This window comes from Scatophagus argus, chromosome 18, assembly GCF_020382885.2.
Source record: "Scatophagus argus isolate fScaArg1 chromosome 18, fScaArg1.pri, whole genome shotgun sequence".
Taxonomy (NCBI): domain Eukaryota; kingdom Metazoa; phylum Chordata; class Actinopteri; family Scatophagidae; genus Scatophagus; species Scatophagus argus.
In genome coordinates this window covers 5,520,411-5,539,833 of record NC_058510.1, presented here as the reverse complement: position 1 = coordinate 5,539,833, position 19,423 = coordinate 5,520,411, and the positions used below count along the sequence as shown (strand labels likewise).

At 41.4% G+C, this 19,423-nt stretch overlaps 1 protein-coding gene across 1 annotated transcript; it reads left to right on the top strand.

Moving 5' to 3' along the window:
* The first annotated feature begins 885 nt into the window (after positions 1–885).
* xkr9 (XK, Kell blood group complex subunit-related family, member 9) lies at positions 886–3,737 on the top strand. The gene is made up of 4 exons (XM_046372070.1): positions 886–1,015; positions 1,644–2,093; positions 2,434–2,648; positions 2,733–3,737. The coding sequence occupies exons 2-4, from the start codon at positions 1,654–1,656 to the stop codon at positions 3,359–3,361; spliced, it is 1,284 nt and encodes a 427-aa protein (XP_046228026.1). The 5' UTR covers positions 886–1,015; positions 1,644–1,653; the 3' UTR covers positions 3,362–3,737.
* Positions 3,738–19,423: the final 15,686 nt, after the last annotated feature.

The following is a 19,423-nucleotide window of genomic DNA, read 5'->3' as shown; positions in this document are numbered from 1 at the left end:
GGGGAAAGTTTTATCTGCCTGGACTACCAACATTATCCAAAACATGCAATAATCAAAATAAGCAGGCTTTTTTCTTAAAACTGAATATCACAGAACTTGAATAATGATTAAGCTGATGCTGAAACTCAGTGATCTCATTACTTTCAGATGTATTTGAACTTGCATTACGTACTGCCTTTATTTAAATACTGTGCGCACATATTAAAATTTACAGACTTGAAGCAAGACTATGTTACTTTGGTGATAGTTATAGCTGAATGCTAAGTGCTAAACGTAGGATAAAACACAGTAGAACAAAAAGAGAAGCGTTGATGTGTTGACTTAATGTCACTTACACAGCAGTATCAGGATAAAGTTTAGTAACATTTGCTAGCACTGGGTATCATAAGGTACTGGTAGAGGCAACTGTGGCCCAGAGGTTGGAGAAGCAGCTTGTGACCAGTAATTTGCTTAATAAAGTAAATAAAATAATAGATAAAACCTCTGAGATTATTGAATTGACAAATGCTGCTTTTTATTGCTTATTATTTACGTCGTTATAGTTTTAAAAAATATTAAGTGCATTACAGGGTTCCCATTCTCAGATGAAAACATTCCCACGCTTACTGTAAGTACTTACTTTACAGGAAAACCACTGTGTGGGCTGTGATGTCCTTCACAGCAATCAGCGGATTCACCTGACTTTGTGTGCACACACAAAAGCAATATGTTCTGGGGGATACCTCAGCATTTCTACACTTGGCCACTGATGATTAAACCACACACAAAAAAGTATCATGTTTGAAATTATGATCCGTCTCATGCGACTGAAAGTATGACCAGTCACACACATGAGCGCACACAGGCACAAGGTCCATTACGCAATCACGTTTTCCTGGTTTGACCATATTAGCTCAGAGGGCTGCTGAGGTGGAGCCTGTCATAAGTTTCAAGGAAAGAGAAAGAGAACTCGCACATGCATAAGTATTTGCTTCTGTAACTGTAGACAGCTGTCTGCCATGGACAAAATATACTGGTAAGTTCAACAATTTCTTTCTTTCTTTCTTCTTTTGTGTGTACGTATGTGTGTGTGCTTTATACAATGACCTAGACTAAAAACTGTGGGTACTGTGGGTATAAGACACTGAAAATGTAATTAATTAAGACGACTATGGCTGTCATGTCATTTTGATTCGGTGCTATCTTGAATTTATATCAGATTTGCCTCCTCTGTTGAATTTTATCACCATCAAACAGTTTGAAATTATATTGGTTCTTAAGGTTGTAAATAGACTTCACACATTATTCTGTCATTCAGTAAATACGTCTCCAAATCTAAGCAAACTGTACTACGTTATGCAACAGTTCAGAATGGGCAAAGCACTTTTCATTATCAGTGATTCCTGCTGATAACGTCATTGATCAGTTTTAAATCACATGATTGAGTATACAGTTTGTCAGAACTCCTCCTAATAAAGTGCTTATGATAGGTTTTCAAAGAGCACGAGACACAGCAGCTAACTGCAGTTATCTTAAGTTGTCTTAAGCATTTTGCTTTTCACTGCACATACTTTGAACAAAATGTTTAAGCATGTTAAAAATACAATTGTCTTTTTCACAATTGTCACATTAATTTATTTGATCACATTGTAATGCTTTTACAGATTGACCAGAATGGCATCTGAACTGCAGGGGACCAACACAAAACTGTTCTCAGTTTTTCTTCAGGACCTTCAAAAGGAGAGACATTTCTGTTGTCATCAGAGAGTAAAACCTTTGGCTGAAGTTTTCCACAAAATGCATCAGTCAGACATTCAGTACCGCAAAGTGCGATGGTTTTTGACCATTGTCGGACTGCTGTTGTATGTGGTGGACACTGGGACAGACATTAAACGGACCATTAGGTATATTTTTGAGAAACATTTTTTGTGGGCTGGGCTGTCTGTGCTGTTCAATCTGGCTGGGCTGGTGGTGACGCAGATCTTCAGCTATGTCTGGTACAGGGACGACATGAAAAACGTTCTAATAAATCCTGAAGGGAAGACACCAGTTTCAGGCATGTCCAAAGTTGGACTTGCTGTCTTGCACTTACTTGGCATGGGCATCTTCGCCAGGTACGTAATGAATGATGATGGTTGGTGTTGAGTGTCATAAGACTGCTTTGACTTATCAACCATAGTTATTATATCTGGAAAATAACAGGAGCTGCTCACGTACCCTGCAATAAGGAGTACCTGTATGTTGTTATTCAAAATGTGCAGTATGCTTAACATGCACAGTGGTGTGCTGTTATGGAATGTGCAAACTGGAATAACCACATTTAAGCTGTAGTGTATTGCGAGAAAAATGCATCATTGACTGTGCAGCAGCCAAAGATGAAAGAGTAACAAACACATGTGCATGCGCCAACAACTCGTCTGACTTTGTTTTCATTGTGTTTCGGTGTGTTGCTAGGTACTATCACCTGCTGAAACAAGGACACAAATTGCTTTGGACAACCCAAGATTCCTATACAGTGGAAGAGAGGAGAAATATTCACCACAATCTGTTTTGCATGGCTGCTGATCTGAGCATGCTCAAACTGTTTGAGTGTTTCTTGGAGAGTGTCCCCCAGCTGCTTCTACAACTACACATCGTGCTGGGCCATGGAGAGTGCTCAGTACTGGAGAGTAAGCAGAGGCAAAAAGTCACATTTTCTGCATAATCGTGAAGTTACAGTCTAATTATTTATACCACCTGTCCATTTCTTTCAGTTTTATCTATGGTGCTCACCTTCCTTAGCACTGCCTGGGCCCTGGTGGACTATCGCCGTTGCCTACGCAGATCCATCCCTGATGTCAGGGAGATGCCCTCTGGCCTCCCCACAGTAATCTACCTCCTCTACAAACTTTGTACAATCACCAGCCACATCCTCAGCTACACCCTCCTCCTCATGCTGAGCGTCTACAGCACAATAGCCCTGACCTTCCTCTGGCTGGTGGGGATGACCTGGACGCACTTGCTTCAGACCAACTTCTGCAGGTCCAAAGGGCTTGAGTTTCTGTACCGAGCAGTCATCGGAGTCATCCTCATGTTCACCTTTTTCAATGTCAAAGGACAGAACACCAGATCAGCCATGATCATCTACTACTTTTTCTATTCTCTTTTAAACTTTTCAGCCCCTGCCCTGCTGGCATGTTTGAAGCCAGAGTTGATGACAGCCACGGCTTTAGTGGTAATCAGTGTTTTAATCCTCGGGTTTACAGTGTTGGGACTGGTGTATCTCGTGCTGTACTACGTCCTCCTGCATCCCAGAGGGACGTGGCGAGAGGCGGATGAGGTGGACGGTCCTGGAAATGGAGCAGACGCCACAAGGCGAATAAGGAGATTTTTACAGCCTTGATAAGTTTTTTTAAAAAGCCTTTTTCTAAGGCTGGTTACAGAAAAAGAATCTGAAACTATGTGCGAATTTGATGGAAAAAAGAAAAACAGAGACTGTACAGAGATGCTGCTGTCAAGTTGTTTTGTTACATTCTGAGGGGACATTTACCTTTTCATTCATGATACAAACTGCTAGCTAAGCAACTGAGTGCAATATTTATTTACCTTTTACTTATTACTGTTTTCATAAACTTGTCAATGTATTTATTATCATCATGTCTATAAAAAGTCATTTATTTGCTAACAACAATAATGGAAGATGAAGATAGCATAACTCAGGGTAATTGAGACTGTTCATCAATATTACGATGTAATATAAAATTATATTCTACTAAAAACAAAAGTTCTTTTCTCATTTTTGTTGTTTGTTATACACATTTGGTCAAATAATAATAATAACAATAGTAAATATAGCTGTTATTTGGCATACCTTTAAGGTCTTTTCTCAGCTTGTTGTCAGAACCCAGACAGTTCAGTTGAGTATACTACATACTGTACTATAGTGGAGTATATTTTAGTACAGTAATATTACCTGACGTGCCTCAGCTGGTTACTGATTGGTGGCCATGGACAGTTATTTTCTTTAAGTCTGTAACACACATATTAAACACAAGGGGGCGTTATTGTCCAGGTTGACTGCTAAACCCACATTAACAAATCTTATTAACATATAGTTTTATTGTTATTATTATTAAGTCAGGAAACATGGAACAGTATTTCAGCCTTTAATATTTGTTAATCTTTAAGCAGAACTGTGAACTGAATGTAACTGAATGCTAATGGAAAAAAAATGCTTAACTGATCCCCACATGTAAGTTTATCAGTTTAAAAAGACCTGGAAAGGAGTCAAACTGCTCAGTGACAGTCCAGCAGAACAGATGCTCATCGGGCTTGAGCACAGCTTATGCTGTTCAAAATGAATGCATTACCACCAACGGCATCTTTCAGGCTTTTAACTACTCTCATCTCCCTCACCCTAATCCCCTTAACTCGACTGTGGCAGCTAAACATATTCCCTCTCCTCAGAAATGATGAACACAGGGGGCACGGATGAGCTAAGTAGAAACAACAAACCAGCGCTAATTTTGTTTTGACTACCAGCAAAATATTTTGTGAGTCAAACCCGAGAGTTGAGGACAATATTTCTTTCAGGCCAGGACAGGGAGAGGTGGGGGCGGCTGTGCTGGACTGGCCCAGTGTGAGCTCACCTGGGAGAAACGCTGACAAACCGCAGGGTCTGAGTGCACATTGCGTGTTGGCTTTCAAACAAATGTCCCCCCCCAAACACACACACACACACACAAGACTTCACTCTCTTCCTTTATTCAGCAAAACTCTGAGCTTCTTGACTTGTTTACTCCAAGGGGCCGCTCAGGCCACTTTGATCTGTCAGTTGTGCTCTGTCAGCAGCACTCTATAAAATGACAAATTTAAGTGAGGAACTCGTGTTGAAGAGGAACTGAATCACTGCCAGGTTGTTACCACACAAAATTCAGTTTTACCGTGTGGCTGCAACGTACAGGCGCTAACCCTTTGATTCTTATATATTAAGAATACTTTTTTCTTTCTGAGTATTAGCAGACAAAAACATTTATTCTACGTAAATAACTATGTGGCAGCCTCAATATAGAGAAAGAAGCAATAGATAAGATAAGATAGATAATAGATACACAAATTTAAAGTCATTTGATGGAAGGAATCCCAAATTTGCTGATAGCTACCTTTGGAACCCAAAGAGCTTTAGTGCATATTTCCACCTGTAGGCAGGACGCATCATTAGGGAGATAAAATGACTTCATCCTTTGTGTTTCAGATGATGGATGCTTCCCTCTCTCCCTTCCACTGTATATTTCCTTGGGTTCAGTGGACTAATGCGATGTAAACCTGCCAAAGGGACTTTTATTGGGAGAAGACGCATGTGTCCTGGGCTGGAGTCCTAAGTAGCCTCTCCCTCTTTGCTTTTGTTGAGCTACACACATACCTTTGGCTGTGACTCACCACTGATAGCACTGCCAGGGACCAGTCACAAGCCACTGGGATGAAATGTGTTGAGTAAAGCATTACCTCTCTCTAGGAGAAAACAAGCAGAGAGAGCTCTGGCGGTGACAACCTCTCTGTAATTTCCACTTCTGGCACTGAGAGCTTAATATGCAGTAATCTCTCACTCTGATCTCACTGTAATGCACCTCCAAGAGGGCTGGAGAGTGTGGTGAGAATCTGAGAAACTAATAGCAAATCAAAGATGACGATATGTGACAGTGAAAGATGAGCACCATGGGCCTTCATTTTCCCCAGCCAAGGACAGAAAATCTTGTGCCGAACATTAATCACTAAAGAGGACAAACGTGCAAACACAGACTTGTAAACTCACACTGGCATCGCTATCAGCGCCCCTGTTTTGTCTGATTGAATGGTGCTCAGTGTCTACATAAACAGCCTTGACCACTGACCTCTCTGTAACCATTGCTTTTCACCAAATCTTATCTTTTTGTTTTCCATCACCACATCCTGTAACAGGCGGTCAGGAGGGGGGCAATGCTGGCGTACACCATCCTCACAATTTGTTCAGACACAATAAACCCAGTGAGGCAGGCTGTTTTTCATTAGGGCTTCAAAGTCCATATAAACCATGATTAATGAAGTCCTGAGATGTTGTATGTCTTTAATTATTATGACTTGACTGCTGCACCAGTGCCGCAGATGCATTAGCAATGTTGGCGATCTGTACACATCTGCCTGGCTCATTCTGACATGGCCGCCTCGCCTCATTGTTGGAGAATTCCCCAAATGTGGAGGAGGGCTGGAGGGGAGTGATAGACGCCTCCTGTTTTTTGCAATGGCACAGGAGTTTCTTTAATCACTGTACATGCACGCTTACAAATGAGTTTGGGCAGTGACAGATTGGAGAGCAGGCTGAGGATAATTACATGCAGTGGGCTGGTATGTGATCAGAGCATGGCATTGCGTTACCCAGAGGGTTCTGTAAATAAAGTCCTCATGCAATGAATGAGGATATTATAAAGTGCATTATGCTGGGCACAATAGCACTACCATTGTTACTCATTTGGATTTATGCTCCAGAGTAGCTGTTGGTGTTGTATGACAAAAACTGCAAACAGGAAGTCAGTCTGGGCTTGAAATCTCGTGGATGAGGTCAGTTTTTACCACAAATCTGACATAAGGCACCAATTACCAGCAGTAATCAGTCATATACTGATGAGTATTAGCTTAAGTTAGAGTACATCTTTATTCTGCAGCACCCATTGTGGAAATGTATTCTTTCCTTTGTTTACACTTGTGGTATGTCAGCAAATATTAATTAAAATGCATTTCCAAAATGAGACTTAATTTAGAGGTAAACCAGCACACTTGAGATGCTCTTATTGTACAATCACAGCCCAGCGTGAGACTGTTTAAGCCCAGACCCTCATCATCGTCCAGTATTATTAGAATCTAACAGGGATTTGTTATGAGTACAGGCTGCTAACAACAGCCTGTTAGCATACCAATGTTTAAAGGTTACCAGGTTTTATATTTACCATGTTCTCCTTTCTGAGTTTAGCATGTTAGCATGCTAACATTTGCTAATTAGCACTAAAAACAAAGGACAGGTGAGGCTGATGAGTATGTTGCCTATATTTTTTAACAAAACAGTTGTATTTCAGCCTCTGTGAATCACAAACGTCTGTACAAAATTTCACAACAATTCATGCAGGCATTTCAGTCTGGGGCGAACTGACCAACTGACTAACTGACATGAGGCACACCACTAGCATGGCTAAAAGTACTGCTTATACTGTACTGTGCTGTTTCATTCTGGTTGGGCCAGTCTTTTCATTCCTACAACAATAACAGTGTGTAAGAACAGGTAACTCGATCAGTCAGCGCAATAAATACCTTCTGTATATGCACGGGTTTTCAGATGAGCAAAGGTTCTACAGTTTTTATTTTTATTACCCTTAAATATCAACCGGGAACAGTCACACCTGGAAGCCGCCTGAAATAACCACAGCCTTACACTGTTGTCCTCAGAGCAGCACCACTCAGGCAGTTGGTGTTTAGTGCTCCTTGGAAATTTAACGATACTTGCTAAGGAAGGAAAGTACGGTAGTTAATCACCTCCTGTTTCCAGATTTTCCCAGCCCATTGATGATCCAGCCTGGGACTTACCAGTCTATTTAAATACAGTGTTTGACATACTGTAAAGGGTTATTTTATTTGCCAAATTAACTCATAAAAAGTTTCTCATGGCTAAACGAAGTCAGTTTATTTTCAACATGCCATCTTAACATATCCTCAACCCTTCCCACACTCAGATGAGAGTCATCTTAAAAGCTGTGGGAGTAATTAACAAAAGGGAGCTCGGTACTCTGTGTCATGTTCAGACAGCAGGACAGAGAAACAAAGAGCAAAGAGGAAGCTCATTTGTATAATCCTCATTAAGTGCAGGCGGTTTATGTTTCACAGTCATGGACTGAGCACTAACATAATAGTGCTACCCATCCTAGCCCTCACACACAGTCTCATTCACACAGATAGAAAACAGAAGCCATGTTTGTGTTGGGCATGCTCCCACAGCATGCAGAATGATGGATTATAGAGTGTTCCTGTTTATTTATGCTGTGCTGCATAGAAGAATATGGGCAAAGACCTCATGCATACAACCTATGTATGGCAAAAACAATCAACGGGAAAATAAGATTGCATATTATGAATAAGAAATGGGCTCACACACATACACAAAACACACTGAACTGCAATCACACACATATAAACACACGCACACACATGCACACTCACACTCATTTTTTGCAGGGAAAGCTTGTCTTGATTAACCTGGCCAGGGGAACCCGACATGTTTTTCCTTTTGCGTCATGGCCCGCTCCCTGAGTGGCTCAGTGGAAGCCATCAATTCTAGTTTGTCTGCAGTTTGTCTGTTTGAATTTTTTGCTAATCTTTATTATTCATTGATGGCCTGTTGGCCCTTGCACAGGAAGTGCTGAGTGAAGACTGTCGTGGTATTTGTTTCACTCAGACATCATACATCAAGCGTTCTTTTTCTTGTACTAAATAATTGCATTTTAGGTGGACCACATTCCTCTGGCCTTTTCCTTTAAGAGTGAAAGTGTCTGGTGTTTCAAGTCTTTCAAAGAACTTTTTTTAATTTTCATTTTGCCATCGTTTCTCTGCTGAACAATTGTGCACTAAGTGCTGCAGAAGGCGAGGATTAGCAGCATGAGCCATGAAAACAGTGAGGAGGTGCACAAAGCATCTGTGACTGTGCGACTGTGAGGGACAAGTGTTTTTCTCTCACACAGATACTCTCTGAGCTGCGTACACGACAGCTTATCACCCCCTTGACAATTTTCTGTTTCACCCTGTATCAGAAGGCTCACAGATCTTGAGTGGAGGAAAAGATGCTATGCCTGATTATACCGAGAGGTCAGGTCTTTGATGCCAGTACAGTGAAATTTGTTATATGTTAAACCCTTGCTAATGTGATTATGGACATTGATCCATTAAATCTACTGTAAAAATGCAGCCTACACTAGTTTTGAACTCGATACTGAGGAGAAACGTGAGAGGTACTGTGAAACATTAAACACGCTTTGATGTAATATTTAACCCATCTGCAGCAAACGGGGTGAAATGTCCATAAAATGCATTTTGGGCCAAAGTAAGAGGGACAGGCTAGTGTGAGAAATGGGATGTGTGATTTTTCTCTCTAGTCACTTGCGGTGCCGATGCGGTGTGGGCATGTAAAGGGGCAACTGCCTGCCACGACTGCCCCAGAGGATGTTTAATCAGGGCAATAAAATCAAGCTCTGTGTGGCTGGAATACACTGTGGAACTCCCCCGCCTACATGGAGTCTCAGACTGTCACCTCACTCCGTTTCTGCCATGGGAAATAAAGCTAAAGTTCACCAGAAGTTTGTCTTTCATACAGTGAAGCTGAGAAGAAAGTGTTTAAATTTCTTAGGCTGATAAGTAAACTGTGTAACGGGATGATTTGATACTTCAGTTTTTTGGGGTTTTTTTTCAGTCTTTTTTAGGCTGATGATTTTACCCCAAATTACTGCCAAGGAACATAGCAGGCAACCATAAATAAAATGTGCTCTTGCTGCTTTTGGCAACTAGTTGTCTGCTCTGTCTGTCTACTTTCAATATTTTTAATTTAACTGAAATCAATATAATAGATTAATTTACACTTTAATACCTGTTAAAGTTAGCGTACCTTGATCCAATTAAATAAATTGCGCTAGTGTCAAACAATCACAATTACTGAGATCTGTACAGCTAGTTAGCTTTAGCAGGACTTTTGCTATTTTTTTTCTCGACCCAGTAAGATTAAGCAGCTGCCTCATTTTGTTATTTGCAATGTACAAAATGAATATCAAGATGGTGCTTTATCAAAATACATATTTTTCATTTACAGATACCCATTATATAAGGATAACCATCACAAATTAGCTTAAACTTGCCATAGCTCTTTCTGAGGCTGTAACTGTGAAAATAAACACTCTATAATATTTTTATATGGTAAAACAAATCTAACTCAATTTTGACTAAATACGTACTGCTTTTTCCAGTGCATGAAGCCTTGACATGATAGCAAAAGGATTGTATGTTCAGGTAGTCACTTCATACCTCTACAATATTGAGGATACAGTGTGTAACTGAGGACTTCATCCATCCCTTTACCAGGAGGAAATGACTTAATTTAATTGTGGGTTCACAATAATTTCCGAGAGGGTATCCCAATTTTTTCATAGTGTGTCTTTCCCATTTTGTAATTGTAATTTGTTCAGTGCATTGGATCAGATAACATATACTGTATGAGACCACCTCTAAAAACTGTAGGAGTCTTTAGTCTTATCTGATTTTATGAGCCTTCCATGAACAGTTAATGCTGTATAATGTTGCACTAACAATGCCATATTGGGTATGATCAAACATTTAGTGATAGACTGAGAACTACCCATGAGTCAGATGAATAACTAAGGCCCATCACAGACAACCATTTGCCATCATGGAAACTCACTCGCCTTTGAGGGTCAACACTTTTTTTGAGTTATTCACAGGTTTAGAAACTTGCAGCTTTCCTCCATCGTTGGAGACAGAAATAGCGAGCTGGGCTCATATGAATGCTGATGTCTGTCTGTGCTCATTTGAGTGTCGAAAAGCTGTCAGTCTGGCGTCTCGTTGGGATGTCAATGGTGCAAGCCCTTTCACTCTGGCCCATAATGCAACAAAGGTGCGGTGACTGAGTAATCTCCTTAAACAGGGTCCCTGGCAAAGCCATGGGTTCACTCCTGGGCCCCAAAGTCTCTACCAGAGGAAACTGCACCCCCCTCTGATCCCAAACCAGATAAAACACAATGCTGACATCACCGTCTCCCCCCATTGCTTTAAAAAAAAAAAAAAAAAAGCCTAGCGGTCTTCCCTTATTAGCATGTGCAGTGCAGCCGCCAGAGAGAATAATAATGTGTTCTCCCTCTCACACCAGCTTAACTATTTGGGTTTAAACCACAAAGCCCCAGGCAGCAGCCAAGCTAAATACCAGTCAGGAGGAAGATGGTCAAAGCATCACAATTAGAGGTGGTTTATTTCGTATTCTGCCCATGCCAGATGGATTGCAGACTATGAGTTGCGCCAAAGATGTTTGAGAGTTTATGTTGTTGGAGAAATCTGTGGAAAGTTTTTGAAGGTTTCAGATAAAGGGGTGCTGTCAGAGGTGATGTTGGGTAAAAGTTGACCAGTAAAGTGGTAATGATGCAAAGTGCTGCTTTAAAAAGAACATCTACTTGAGTTGGGCGAAATTCGAGTGAGTTTGCATGAAGTTCAAGGAACATTCAAGGGAGCAAAGAAGCAAGAATGAATGAATGCCCTTTTCTTAAAAGGCCAATGGGGAACTCAAACAAACACTCCCCTGCGTCCCAATATTAACAAATTATTCTGTGTTAGGAGCTCTAACTTTGACTTATGATTATTATTGATCATTTTATGAACCTTGTGAAGCAAAAGTATACTTTATGCCACCCGAGGGTCCTGTCCAGGCTGGGCTCAACCATATACACCCAGAGAGGCCTTTGAGTTCACGCAGACATGTGGGATTTCCCCCCACAAACGCACACGCAGAGAGTTTCAGCATTATTATAAAGGTCTCTTCAGGATTTTTTGGCTTGTACACTATGTCGCTTATAAGGCCCTTTGCTGCTTTCTTGACCCACAGGGTGAAGTGGGGCAGACCACAGATGCAGTGGTAAAGGTTTATTTTCAGAAAATATGATCCACCAGACAGCTCTGAATGGACCCTTCGGATCCATTATGACAAAGCAGGAGATCATCTACCCCTGTAGCTATGGTGTTTTTCCTGTCTGTTCAGAATCAAATTGCAAATTTTAGATTAATCGCACTGCACACATTTGTTATATGAATAATGCTTGAAAACATATAAGGAGAGTTATGAAGTCTGCATTGTATTAATTTCAGTCATAAATAAATGTATGCATTTTGCCAATATTTCATTAATGCTTGAGAATATTGTATCCTTCTAAGTTTAACATTCATATTTTAAAGTTTTTCTGACTGGCCACAACCTCAGACTCGTATGCTTGTTTACAACAGGTAGACAGAGTAATGAAAATACCCTCAACTAGAATGAAAACATCTGTCACAAATAATGATGAATATGCATTAAATTACGGTATTTGATTCTATAAAATAATCTTTGTGTCTATCCCTCACATGCCATCAGTTTAGTTATAAAACTGAGATAAAAAAGCTTTGAGAGGTGACAAACCCCACTGCAAAATGAATACAGTCAGAAACAATAAACCAGTCATGTATGTGGTCACTGGAACATTTCTGGTTTATTCTTTAAAATTACATTATTTGGACTCAGTGTCCCCTACTTGTCTAATTACTGACAATTCTGAATATATTTTGAGGTAATAGCTTGTCATTTTGTACAGCTACAGACTGCTCTTAACTACATGCCACTGCCTGATAACTAACCAGCAGATGGCGGTAAATGTACATGGAAGTGCTGTCCTTTCGAGGTTCGAGGCCTCGGCCTTCCAGGGCTCGCAGTCAGGCCAGCGGTCAGAAAGACACCTGATCTGGCCTCTTTACCCTCATCACCACTCTGCACTGATTGGCCCAGCAGGACTCAAACTGTCCTTTGCCAAATTAAGTTTTTAGTGATACCCGTAAGGTTAGCTTCAAGGCAATAACCCCAAAAATCCCACCAAAAACTGACATGAAATATTTTAAAACCATTTTTTGCACCAATAACCTGAAATACAGAGATCAATAATCCATTTTCTAATTATTGAAGTCCAAAACAGACAGCAAAATTGCATTTAATGGATAAGTTAAAAATATAAGAAGAGATAATCAAAGAGAAATGTAAGAAAATTTAAAAATCTAAATATTCTTTGCAGGAATATTACAAAATTTATAAATATAATAAATGGTTAAAAGGTAAAATATCAATAGTTAATAATGTAAGGTCAAAAATAAGGGCAACATTCTTTTTTTGAAATTAAAATGGAATAAAAATGTATACCGTAAATTTGAAGGAAGGTAAACTGCACAAAGTGATAAATTATTTGCACATAAATAATTTATCAGTCATTTATTTCATTTTTATTTTGACTGATCTTTGATTAAAACAGTTTATCACATCATTCTAATTATTATTTACAATTCAGGTCAACTTCTAATTAGGCAATAGTATGTAACCGATTCACAATGCTAGTCATTTCATGTTCTAAATTATTGTTATTATTATTATTATTATTATTAGTTAAACATGACATTGTCGACATGTCGGAGTGACTGAGTAATTTACCACAATATTATCTATCGATTGACTGTACGGAAAAGAGGTGATATGTGTGCAGCGCTTTGGTGTGCAGCAATATAGGCTACAGTAAATGTTTCGCTCACAACAGTGAGTGATCAATAATCTCGCCGTTTTGGGACAGTGGGTGAAGTCACATGACAGCAGATTCCATGAGAGAGGCAGCAGCACAGGGCCAACCTTGACACTAAAAGGACTATTGAGTTTCACGACAGTCAGAAGTTCAGGTTTCATTTCTAAAATGAAGAGCCCACAATTAATGAAACTGGAAAATTACACTTGGTTGTTGGATGTCTGCAAATTAAGGTGTTACAGATTTAGAAATTTCTTTTAATTTAGTCTCAACCTGGAACATTTACATTTTTTTTTTCAGTGGTTCAAAAAAAATTAGTGTCTGAAAATTATATTTTAATTCTAATGTTCACAAAGCTTCAAACAACTTTGACCTAAAAAGCTAAACTGAAATTGACCTCCCACTTTCGATTCAGCTCTGACAGGCCTTCAATAATGTTCCCACCTGTCCTGAAAAGTGATAAAGCTCTTCATCTCACTCTCATGCTTTGCCAGGAAGTGACGGCCTAGTGCTCCTACTTAATGATTTCCACAGGATAGGCTGCGCATGACAGACGCCATAGAATCAGCCCTCATCACAACACACATACACACACACACACACACACACACGCACACACACTAGTACAATCTATCAGAGGGACACTACACTTGGTCCAACGCGTCTCAGTCTTGCCTGTGTTTGTATAAGCTTGATTTTCACAACTGGAAAGTAATAGCCATCTGCCCAAGCAGGCTGGAGGGGTATCATATTTGGTCAGGTAACCGATGGCTATTAAAATCGTGCACACTCTGTCTTGGACTCCTCTTGCTCTCTTCCTCTCTCTCACACACACATTCACATACACGTACACACACACACTGCAAGTTGCAGCAAGAGACTAAAAGTGAATTGGAGAGAAGAAGAAAGACAGATGAAATATAGCGCAGGCGCCGGTCTGTCAGAAACTCTAACACTGGCAGGACATACCAGACAGAGGAACATGACATTGATGGTGATGATGATTTATAGGTGCAGTATTTGATAAACCTACAGTACAACAAGTTTGTTTCTGCTATATAAAGACATACATGGAGGTGAAAGTGTAAGATGATGTAGACAATGAAATATTTTACAGTCATATATCATATTGCTGCAGCAGTTTGTAGTAAGACAGACAAACAAACTGACAGATGCTCATGTAAAAGGACAGAACCAGCCAGGCTGGTCAAGATAAATCACAGACACGCTGACCAGACTGACAGGTGAGTGGAGTCAGTCAGCTCCAGGTTAGCTGCATTCCCAGGCCTCGTCTCTCCAGGTAGTGTGGGAAGGCGAAACCCCTCCCTCCCACCCTTCGGCCCCTGCTCAAATGCTCAAAGGGCGTGTGCGACCCCGTGATGACATATGACCTCTTCAATGGTCCTCCCGAGCCGCATCTGTCATTTCCCACAATCCCGCTCCCATTTTCATCTCAGGGTAAGCTCGAAATTACAGGAAAGAACAGTGGAAGCTTCCTCCTGCCACCAGGCCAGAGGACAATCTGAGTCCTCAGGACAGGAGATTTGTGACAGAAACAGGTAAACAGGGCTGTTTATTTTTTCAAAATATAAAGTGGCTGAAAATGTTCCTTAGCATTGACTTTTTTCTCTCTTTCTCTCTCTTTTCTTTTTCTTTTTCTTTCTTGCAAACTACAGCAATGTTTTGAATTAGTGTCTTTATCTAGCATATAACATTGTGTATTTATTTGTGCAATGTTTTAGTGTTTTTGACAAGAACAGTGAACATTCCCCAATGCATTACTAACTAAAAAAAAAAAAGAAACAACTGCCGAACATTTCCACATCTCATTTATTCAGAGGGTATAGGGAGCCCTCATTTATTCCCCTGGCTATCTGTAATGGTCTAATTACCCTCTAAAAGCTTCTCCATTGGCGTCTGTGTAATGAAGCCCCTGTAGACTACAGGTTGACATGAGACCGCCTTCAGCTCACCCTCGCTGCACCTTAACCCCCCTCTGCTTTCGCCCCATCCGGCCTCAAGGGCCTAAAGCAGAGCGGCCAGCAGCGGCCCATCTGCACAGGACAGGACGAGCCCAGACGGAAGCCATTGAGGTGGAACATACAGGAGAGGTCCTGACAAGATAAAGATATCAGGAGCAGACAAGGGCAAAGGAACATATTGATGGAGAGGGCCTCTTTCAGGGCACGCTGACACCAGATACCTGCTATTTAAAACAGTGGTTTCGCTTGCTCATGGATTTGTCCGTGCTGCAGTGCCATAAACTAACTGGGAAGGCCACGAACTCTCTCTTTCTGCATCTCTATCCCCCTCCACCTCCTCCTCCCTCTTCATCCTCTCTGCCTTAACCCTCTTTTACACAGTGTCAAGCAGACAAACACAGTCACCCCTATAACTGCTAATGCTGCCAACATAAGGCTCCATCTTTGGCCCCTAATGAAATTGGAATATGTGTTATGGAGTTCCAAACTGGATCATATTAAAACGAAACGATCCTCTCTTCCCCAGACTCTTCCTCAAGGATTCAGACTTAACCATTAGTGTTGCTCTAGTCTTTCAGTGTGACAGGGGCCCCAGCCCAGGCTTGTCTGGCTGAGGGCCAATGCCCCTCTGAGGATGGATGCTGGGATCCAGTCTACCCACTGGCCATGCATTGTGTGGAGCCAAGTGACAGTGAGTGTTGGGCAACAGCTGAAAAACGTTGGAAGTATGAGCTTATATGGGGGGTGGGGGGGTACAATGCGGCTTTGAGCTCTGCCCAAATCTCACAAAAGTGGAAACAGAACAAAAAAATGTAGTTATTGTCTGTAGGAGTTGGGTTTTGTTTTTTTTTTTAGTTTTTTTAGTTTAGTTCCAGTAGTTCGGTTACATTTTGGATCTTCCAAGTTAGTAAAATACCTGAAAACATTGAGCAAATAGCAATTTACACAAACAGTAAACAATTCCTCTTCCCAGCAAAATATTTTCAGAAGTTTGAAATCACTCACAAAATGTCATGTTTCTGAAATGACTGATCTATAATTCATTTATCACATAATACTACAACTCTATGTTCACACATCTGCTCAGTTTAAACGCATCCATGACGAAGAGGAGCTTCAGTTTCTACAAAGAATGTGAACATTTCTGGGTGATTTCCAACAACAGTTTTTGTTATTCACATCACACATATATAACTTTTTTTTTGCCTAAAAGTGCCTTACAAGTATGGAGTATCATTTGAATATTTATATATTTTTTGTATTAAGTGCACATCTATTTCATTGTTTCATTCACCAAGCAGCCGTCCCTCCCTCTCAGCCCATTCTTCTACAGTACACTGGACTTTCCATTCTTTGCCCTCCCCCGTGCATCCCAGTGACTAGTCCCTCCCGTATCCCAAAGCCCATTATAGCCCCTCAGTCCCTTACCCCGTCACCAGCTCCCCCCCCCCTCCTGTCACATACCCCTGCCCCTGCCTTGTCACACCCCTGCACTGATGGATGGTCAGGGTCAGTGGTTCAGCTGTGGAGTTCAAGCCTGCGGGCTCCAAGGACCAACTCCCCCCAGTCCCCCACCCCATCCTGCTGCCTGTCTCCCCCCACCTTTTACTACTCCTGCTCTCTCCTCCCCCTCGGATGAAAACAACAATGTCAGAAATCAAAAGCTGGGCGCTCAGCTGAGAAAACTCATAACTCTCCCCTTAGAGTCCACCTTCCCCAACACTCATTGTTAACACTTTCATTCCTCACTGGGCCCTCAGATAGACCCGGCTTACTTGGGCCACATAAATCACAGGCAGGGTCAGGTTGGGCCTACAGTCAGGCCTCACCTCATGTTGAATGGGCAGAGGAGGGTCATTTACTGTCACTGCACTGTGAGTTATCTCTTTATAATGACGCCTCTTGGCTGTCTGTGAATGTGTGCAGGCCTGTGTGTGTGTCTGTGTGTGGATGTGAGTACATGCTATTCAGTTTTTTAGAAGAACTCCTCAGCATGAGTTTTTGCCATTGAGCCAAATTAGAAGAATTGTTTTTACTGCTTTTGGCTGAGGGTCGCATTAGCTCAGTACTCTGTTTGTGGTGCTGTTTACTCTCTGATTGCTTGGTTTCCCATCAGTGGGGCTCAAGCTGCGTGGCTCCCGATCACCCGTGTCCTAATGACTCCATAGCAGGGGTATCTGGAGAGTCTCAGATCCGAGACCTGAATCTATACTGACACACACTCTGCTCTTATGCTAATCACAATGTTTAGGAACACTGAACCGACAAGGGGGTCAGGACTGGGCTGGACAGGGTTTGGGTGGGAGGCCTGACGAATTCCAGTAGTTTTGGAACGTGGCAATTATCAGCATTAGCCTGCACCCCCGATCCAAACCACCAAAGTGAGCGGAAATGGCAGCAATCAGGCCCGATTTCCCTCAGAGATGCTGGATGGGCTGGACACACACATCCCAGAGACATGGGCCCTCTGTCAGGGAGGGAGAGCAGCACCAGAGCCCAGCAAGCCCCTGACAGATGGGAGCTGAGTGGGGCAAGTCCTGGGGCTGACAGCAATGTTGCCAAAATTGCCCTTGGATTGACTAACAATTAAGATATCAAAAGAGATCACGGCAGCTCACTGACAGCTGCTTCAATTGTTTGCACCTGCTCCTCTGGTGTTCTGCACATGTCTGGCATGGATTAGACCGACTCGTGCTGGCCACATTTCACCTTTCTACAAGTGATTTACTCCAGAATCATCCTCCTCCCCTGTTGAACACACCCTGTAGCTGCTCCCCCATTAGAAGGAGGGGGAAGGAGGGGTGGAGTGGTTGGCGTAATGGCATGATTATCATGTTATTGTCAGTAGCAGCATTGCTATGTATCTCTCATCTCTTCTTTTACTACTGTTTAACAGCTCGGGGACGAGAGACGCGTCTGTTCATTTTCAGTTAGAACTGTTCACGATGCAAACAAAAGCTGAAGACTTTTCTGTTTGCTGTGTTAGCATACAGGCCGCCTTGTGTGTAATATATGTGTGCGGTTGTCCCGTGAGTGGTTTTCTTGCCTTGCATCGGTGGCTTTTCAGCACACTTGCAGAAGACCGTGATAAACCTGTGAAAACTGAAGCCCCGGTGTGATAAAGAAAGTCTTGGTGAGGAGCTCTTGTGCCTGCTGGTACCCTGTCCCACTGGGTACATGGACACTGGTAAAGCAAAGCTGAACCAGTGTAGCTCACCAGATGTGTGTTGTTGTGCCTTGTAAGAGATGAGAGCTTGGCACACACTCACACACACGTACACACACATGCAGCAGAGTGGCGTTTGCTCAGGTGCTGCTATGATTGGTCAAGGGCAGCTAAAATGTTGTTGTCATCCCCGTCCTTTGTTCTCAGACATCTGTTTGTATGGAGAGACAGCTGAAGGATAAGGAGTGAGGAGCACCTGGGAGGAGGGACCACACACACACACACACACACACACACACACACACACACTGTAAAAAAATAACAACAATAAATAATGATAAAAATCTAATCAAACTCCTAAAAAAACTAAAAACGTTTTTTTGACAAATAACTTGTTTGGAATAATTTACCTTTTTTCTCTTTTTTAAAATTTAATCTTTAAGTTAAACAAAATAAAACCTTTTGTTCAAAAAATTGTGACCTGTGAACCTGACTTGTCATTATTTTGGTGCTTGAAAATCAAATGGTTACAATATAAAATATTAAATTAGAACCTTTATTCGCTCTGTGTTTCCCCAGCAGTTTTTAAAATACAGCATTTATTGTTTCTAAAGCTCAAAGATTCAAGTTTTTCTAAAGAAGTAAAATCAATCATCTCAAAAAAGATAATAATCTGATAAAACATTTTTCTAGTTTATTTCAAAAGTTACCTTTATTTTTGTCTTTTTTACAGTGTACATCGATAAATGACACACAAACACACTCATATAGAGAGAGAAAAACATAACTGTGTGTGTGTGTGTGTGTGTGTGATTGTAATGCATGCAGTTCAAACAGGGCAACTCTCTCCTATTATCTTTCCATCAGCTTTAGGCTCCATTAAAACTGCCCTCCCCTCAGTGCACAATAACACCAGTATTCTCTGTGTGCTGTCA